We start from the raw sequence: 7,611 nt of genomic DNA on the forward strand, positions 1-7,611 counted from the left end.
GTACACACTAAGTGTGAGGTGTGGGGCTCCTCACCCAGGAAGTTTTGTATATCAACTCCTACCTGTTTGTCTGCCTCTGCCTCTCTGTCTCAGTCTCTCTGCCTCTCTTCCTCAGTGACTGGTACTTTTTGTATGACATTCACATTTTAGAAAGATTCAAACTTCCATTATTCAAATAGTCATGTTATCCCTGAGTATTTTAATGTCACCGATGCACAAATCAAATGAGAAAGAAAGAATTCTGTTGATTGCTTGACTCACTTCAATTGCACTCTCCCTGTGGAACGCATTGGCAGAAATCTCTGGACCTAAAACATCTACAAAAAGTACTGATGTTTGTGTAATGTGTGCTCCCAGAGCCCAAACCTCAGTCCCAGCTCCAGTTCCCAGTGCCCAAACCTCACTCCCAGCTCATTGTGCTTGTGCTGCTGCCCTGGTTCCAGTTCCCAGTGTCCAATCCTCAGTCCCAGTCCCCTGTGTCCATGCTGCAGTTCTGGTCCCAGGCCCCACATCCCTGTAGCACTAATCTCGATCTCCCAAGGCTGCATTGCTGCATTCCTGGACTCCTGCGTCACTGGTCCGACCATCTCGTCAGCTGTCATGACTGCATCCCCGAATCAAAACTGCCTGACTTTGTGGCTAGTCTGCAATGTGGTGCTGCCCACACTAGAGAACGCCCAATAGTGGACGATAGCAGTTATCTAGAAAAAGGTCGATAGTCAATTATTTGCCGATAGTTGATTACTTGGCTGATAGTCAAAAAAGAGTAACTTAACGTTAGAGTCAGAACGGTTAAGCAGTGATGTTAACCTAACCCGAGTCGAAACATTTATTATTCCAGTAACGTAAATCTAATTTATTAATGAAGCGACATTATATAAAGTCACCTTTTAATGTAATAACCTTATTAATTTACATAGATACTGTACCTTGTGTTGGGGTGCACCTTCCAGAAAAATCAAAGCCAGTTTGTGACAGTTTTTTTTTTTTTAAAGGACTAGTTTTGTGTGTTTATTGGGGTGCCAGCCAGGTCTCTCTCCTGGCATTTAATATTTTAAGTCAGTCAAGTCAGTTTAAATATGTGTACCAAACCCTCACAAAGGACATATATGGCAACATAATACATCCCACATTGAATGACACACAAATTCAATACACAACACACACAACACTTGGGGTTTTAAGGTGAAAAAACTCAAAATCACAACATTCATCATGTCTTCCTTTTAAATAAAAAAGACATGTTGGTTTCTTTTAATCAGACATAGGTTAAGGGATGTTTATTTAACTGTACAGTTTCTGAGGTAACTTCCTCCTTCAGAAAGCGTCCAACTGACAGCTGGAACGGCATGTCAGCTGGCTGCTATATATGGCAGTCTGTGTGCGCGGCGCCCCTGTCAGATCCGGCAGACCTGACCGGCCTGTCGCGCACACCTTGCGGTGTCGCGGTTGGCCCACCTGATCTAGCAGACCCGGCTCCTGCCAGACAGCAGGAGGCGCGGTGCACACAGACTGCCATATATACCTTTCATTATAAATCGACTTTTGTTTATACGCAGTTGCAGCAGCACAATGGACCAGGACACAGACAACATGGTTGATTATTGATTGCGCAACGTGGCAATTTGCTGGTACAATGAATGACAGCGGCGGAGTGGTATTGAAGCGATCCAGGAGAATACTGCTTAAGTGGGTGGAAATAGCGGTTGAAACGGAGAACCAAGACAGGGATAAGGGATCTGACGACCTGAACTCTGCTTGTCTATCATGGCTTTTACTGTATGCTCCGTGCTGCACACCCAACTGCTCTCTCCTCTTTCTCCAAACTGAGTGCGTCCATTTTAAACACACTTGAATTGAGGCGCGAACGTATGATGAGTTTGGGGGGTGTGTACTGGTGGTCAGCCGGTGATGTAATGCAGGTTGTCACACTCCCTCCCCCTGAGAAAAGCCTGACGTACGGAGGGCTCTTCACCAATATACTGTATTTCCCCAATTAATCGCCTGGGTGTTTAATACGCAGAATCAACTTGGACCCCAGGCATTTAAAAGAACCAGGCAGCTATTCGCTGCAGGCCTTTATTTATTTTTGCACAGACCTGCACCAGGCCATTATTGTGATGACTGTTACTGTCCAACATATTTATAGTCGGTCGATTTAAGATTACAGTACACCCTTTTTTCTAACGTTAGCTAGCGCTCTTATTTTGACAGAAAACGGAAGTGACGCACAGTTATTGTGCGGCAAACTGTTTACTTCTGCAAAAATAAGGTGAATAGCCTTATTTTGGGTTTACCTCAATATAATGCAAATAATTCCCCCGGCGCTTATTCGGGTGGGCGTTTAATACACAAAATGGGTGCAGACCCCAGGCGTTTAAAAGAACCAGGCGGCTATTTGCGGCCTGGCAATTAATTGGGGAAATACGGTAAATCTACAATCTCTGCAGAGAGCCACACGTTTTTCTGTGACCGCGGCGCGTGCTCAGCTCGTTTTAGTAATGTTTGGCCGATACTATCGGTCAGCCGATACCATAGGTGGGGCCGATAGTGTTGAGGCCGATAGTAACTAATTAGTAATTAGTACTATCGGAGCAGATACTGTCAGCCTGCCAATCAATCAGTCGTTCTCTAGCCCACAATGCCACCATCCAGGGAGGTTCTGCCTTTGTCACCGGCATCAGGGGTGGCTCCACCCTTCATGGCGCCTCCCTGGTTCCAAGCACTCTGACCATTCAGCCGAGCCCCGCCCTGTCCCTGTTCATCAGTGCTCTGGCCTTCTGCCTGATCACCGCCCCGTCCCTGGTCATCTAGCCTCCGGCTGTCCACCAGACGTCTGCCCTGAGCTCTTTGTTTTGGCCTCCTCACTCCCTCTGTTTTATGACGGCCATCCATCCCCATGTCCAAGAGACTGTGTTTGGGACATCAAGGGTCGTTCCTTGAGGGCTGGAGGTACTGTCATGATTCTGAGTTTTGGGTGTTTTGGACTTTTGTTTGGACTGTACTTTTGTTTGGACTGTACTTTTGTTTCTCTGTGTTTTCCTTGTGTTTTAGTGTAGTTTCTTTGCCCTGCTGTGTCACTCCCATTAGTGGTTTCACCTGTGTCTGACTACTCAGTCTTGTTTGCCCCTCCCAGTTCCACACCTGCCCTGAGTCTGTATGATTATCCCTGGTTGTCTTGATCCTTCCTAGTGTTTCCCTCAGCCTCTCCTCTGCGTTCTCCTGTCTTGTGCTCCAGCCCCTTCCCCAGGTGTGTCATGTTATCTGATTGGTTCCTTATGTATTTAAGTTCTGTCATCAGTTCATGCATGTCATGCTTGTGGTTTCCTGTGCAACTAGAGATCCTGGTATTTCTCAGTGCTTCTTAGTTTTTTTTTTTTGTTTGTTTTTTTTTGTTTCCTTTAGAGCTTACTTGCCTGCTTGCTCCTGCATTTGGGTCCTACCAATCTCCTCACACGTAACATTAACTGGTTCTGTACAAGAAGATGACATCACAGCTATCCAGTTAGGGTTAGGGTAATGGTTAGTTAATTTTTATTTTTTTATTTTTTATTTTTTGTTTGTTTGTTTGTTTTTGGAATTTTAGGACTGGCAGCATGATCGATTACAGATCAACCCTTTTCACCCCCTGTGAGGAAGTGTGCAACCACAGATTTTGTGTTCTTGTGTGTTTCTAAAGTTTTGACTTTGGCCTTTGAGTTAGTAGAACCGCTATTATGTCTCAGACTTTTTCACCCTATTTTTTGTGAACCTGTTGTCTTTGTTGTTCTTTTTTTATGTTGTGGAGAATGATGGCTGTTATTGTTGGATGGCTTGCACATTTTATTGGACCTCATGAGGAGTTCCGTGCATGTTCAACAGGTTGACTAGGTTCTGTGTCACTAAAATGATGTTTTTGGATGCTGATGGACTTCAGTAGCACAAGGACCATGTATGTGAAAGTGCAAAAACCTCTGCATCCTGCAGCAAACCACAGACGGTGCTACACTGAAAGAGATACAAAACATTTAGCACATGGGCAAAGATCAATAGGCCTCAGTGCAATGACTCCTTCATTTCATTTATGTCATCATACCAGAAACAGCATCAAGACTCACAAAGCCCTTTGCCTGGTTTTGTGTATAATGTAGCAACCAGTAGTGAAAAAGACTAGGAACTTAAAATATGAAAAGACGTATTGAGTCTATCTGGCTTGAGCTGATTGGTGGATGTTGTGTGCTGTTCACTGTATCTTGGCCTGTGTCTTCAAATAAGGAAAATCTAATCCTGCATGTCACAGAGCTCTGACTGCTGATGAGCTCGCCAGTCTCACAATCATTTCATGAAATGATCACAGATTCTAAAACAGGTTATGTGCTGTGGGAACCAAAATGTAAAGATTGCAGGATTGCGTGACAACACCACAAACTGGGATATGTCATGTTCAAATGTTGCATGAAAAACTGTAGTTAAGGGCCAGGTTTATGCAAATCAACTTTAGTTTTATACTGATTGAGGGAATCGGTGCAGCCATGGTTTTTTCATCATCATACAGTTATTAGCATCTTATTCTGCACATCTGTCTTCTACAAGGGTAGAGCATTAATTATACCTCATCAGTGCTTTCTAGCAGTCAGTAAGGAAGTTGTTATACATGAATTGGTCTCTGAGTGTGTTTTTGTCAGCATGGGGCTTATAGAAGTGGAGAAATGCTTACAAAAATAGTCAATCTCCATCACTTAGATGTTCTGAATAACTTTGTATGAATGAAAACACTAAAGGTGTTGGTAAAATAACAGCAATTTTGAGCTTTGTCCAAAACAAAGTACAAGAACCCCACTGGAGAAAACAAAGGAGGCTTTTAACCAAAAGATCACTTTACTGAAGTGTTATATTGCATGTTATGTTGCACTCCTGTAAAGCTGATCAAGCTTCTCTGTTATGTGTTCACTGTAAAGGATGGCAATGGTGGCACCAGAATATAGAAACAGTTGTTCTGGGAAGAATTTATTTTGGTGTGGAAATGTTTCCACTGCTACTAACTTTGTATTTAGGCTCATTTAGGCAAACATGTGGAGCTGTACAACCATGCAGATCATTGCTTTTGTGTCATTGTGGTTCCTGCTTTGGCATTAAATATCGCTGTTGCTTTCACTCATCAAAAGCAGGTCTTGGTGAAACAATGCACTTTGCTGTTTTTGTGAGTTTTGTTTGGCACAAGCGCAGTCACACAGATCTAGCAAATATCAAGTGAGCTCATAGGTGGATGTTATGCTTGCTTATGTCACAGTGATAGGCTATCCTACATCGTACAACCAATTGTGGCTAAGTGATACAATCAGACATCCATTTCATAACATTTTGGAGGGGCGGTCCAGATACTTTGTGTGCCAGATTTTATGAATATGGGCTCAAATTTGTGGGAGAAGAAGCACAAGTTCAGAGTGGATATGTCTTTAGCATCGTAAGTCCTTGTACTTATAGAATATGATGAAGTGGGGTTTTAAATGCTTTATATAATAAATAATGGACCTCTTCTACTATTTTGCCTCATGATAAGTGACTTATTCATAGTAGATCAAAATTATAAATGATATATTTATTACAACAACGTATTACAACTTTGACAGGAAAATTCAGGAAAATCCATTTTACACTTGCAAAGAGGCAGTACTAAAATCATCAGTCATGTCACAGAGAAGCAAAGCCTGATCAAAGTGCAGTTCTATTGCTTTATGCTGGAGTACACACAGACAGGGTCTGTGTTGTCCCTGTGTCTTCTTGCTCTGTGGGCCTTGTTTTCACTTAAAGCAGCATAATGGAGGTTGTCTGCATCTTGGCCCTGGCAAGAAGAAATGAAACAGCAAATCACAATTACAACCTAAAGAAATACAACAGAAACCCACTGAAACACTTCAGTGTTGTGCTATAAAAATCTTTGTGCAGTAGTACAACAGTTAATCAAAACAGGTGAAAAAAAAACCCTCACCTCTACATGTTGTGTAGAAGCAGTGGAACTTCTTGCTTGAGAGTCTGGTTGTGGGAAAAAAAAAAAAAAAAAAAAAAAAAAACGACAATGAAGGTCCTCTAGCGTAAGTGCCATGTAACAGAAAGCACACCATCAGATACAAAGAATCCTAATCACCTGTGCAGTGGCTACAGTTTCTCTTGCGCAACTTGTACACAGAGGAAGCCAGGAGAACAACCAGGGTGATGGTGAATGCCAATGCTGCGCTCAAGAAATACACCAAGACAGGAGGAGAAGCCACCTCATCTGCAGACATCCAGATATTAGAGCAATGTGCAATGATTTTTTCTCTGTGTTCATATAAAATTTGGTGAGAATGGAAAAACAACCATTTATGAAATGAGACAACCTCTGATGAAAATGTGACTCACTCTCAATGTCTATCTTGGTCCCATTTCCAAACAGTATCTCCCCACATGAGAGCACAGCACAGTAGTAGGTCCCAGCATCAGACAGATTCAGACTCTTCATTGGGAGATTGTAGACACAGGTCTGTGTGTGTGTCGTGGGTTTCCTCTCACACTGATCATCAGTGACTCCATGTGTGTAAATGGCTCTTGGTTGAGAGAGTCCTGAGCTCCTGAACCAGTAAACACTGTGTTCTCCATCACAGGTGCCAGTGTGCACTGTACAGTTCAGAGTCACAGAGTCTCCTGGCTGGATGGTCTGAGACTCCGACTGATGGACGACAGCTTGGATGTTCAGACCTGAACCCTGTACACTGAGAGTAACTCCATCCCCAAATTTCAAATTATACAAATAGCTAGATACGCAGAAATAAGTAGCGGAGTCTGAATGTTGCAATTCTGAAATCTTCAGCTGATTCCAATTAGTTTCAGCTTCCAGTTTGAAACGTGTATCATTCTTGAATTCCTCATAAAAAATGGCATTTTCATCATACTTATAGAAGCTAGACATGAGCAATGGTTTCTGTCCCAGTGTTTGCTTATACCATAAAAACTTAGCTGCAACATCACCTTCATAAAAGCATTTCAAAGTCACGTTGTCCCCAACGTTAGCTGATAGAAAACCACTGTCTTGGTGAAGAGACAAGGACAATTTCAGCTCTGCCAGATGAAGTAAAAAAAACAAAGACATCCACAATTAATTGTATGTCATGATGGGGATGACATTTTTATGTACATAATATGTTGTAGAATAAATATAAATAATATTTAAAGCAATCATATCAAAGATAAACAGATAAAGTCAATCTTAAAGAAAAGTCTAGAAAGACGCAACTTACCCATGCTCAATACAAATATGCACATCAGATGGAAAGTTACGCTCGGAGGTGCCATTGCGTTCAAGAGTCTGTGTTTAATGGAGAGTATCTGTGCACACTGCACTCTTTAGAGACAAGACTGTGTTTGATTGGTCCAGCACAACTGACAATGAATGCCCTATTTAGGCAATATTGCACACTGAGTAACAGCCCCCTACAGGGTCCATCCTTTAAAAGAGACACGTGGAAAGAGAATCAGTATCTGACGTGTAATATGACTCCTCATCCTGACATTAGCTTTAATAACAGTAAACTAGAAATTGCCTGCAAACACTGCTATAAGATACAGTCCAGTTTTGGTGGTGTGATCAACAGCAAG

General features: G+C 42.3%; 1 protein-coding gene across 1 annotated transcript; it reads right to left on the reverse strand.

Annotated features, from left to right (window-relative positions):
• Positions 1 to 5,704: 5,704 nt before the first annotated feature.
• Positions 5,705 to 7,108, reverse strand: LOC115376298 (uncharacterized; the record flags this gene model as incomplete). The annotated part of the gene is made up of 4 exons (XM_030075787.1): positions 5,705 to 5,821; positions 5,969 to 6,012; positions 6,125 to 6,253; positions 6,379 to 7,108. Coding segments are annotated over 4 exons (1,020 nt in total), but the record flags the coding sequence as incomplete, so codon positions are not given.
• Between the last annotated feature and the right edge of the window lie 503 nt (positions 7,109 to 7,611).

Source organism: Myripristis murdjan, chromosome 18 (assembly GCF_902150065.1).
Source record: "Myripristis murdjan chromosome 18, fMyrMur1.1, whole genome shotgun sequence".
NCBI lineage: Eukaryota > Metazoa > Chordata > Actinopteri > Holocentriformes > Holocentridae > Myripristis > Myripristis murdjan.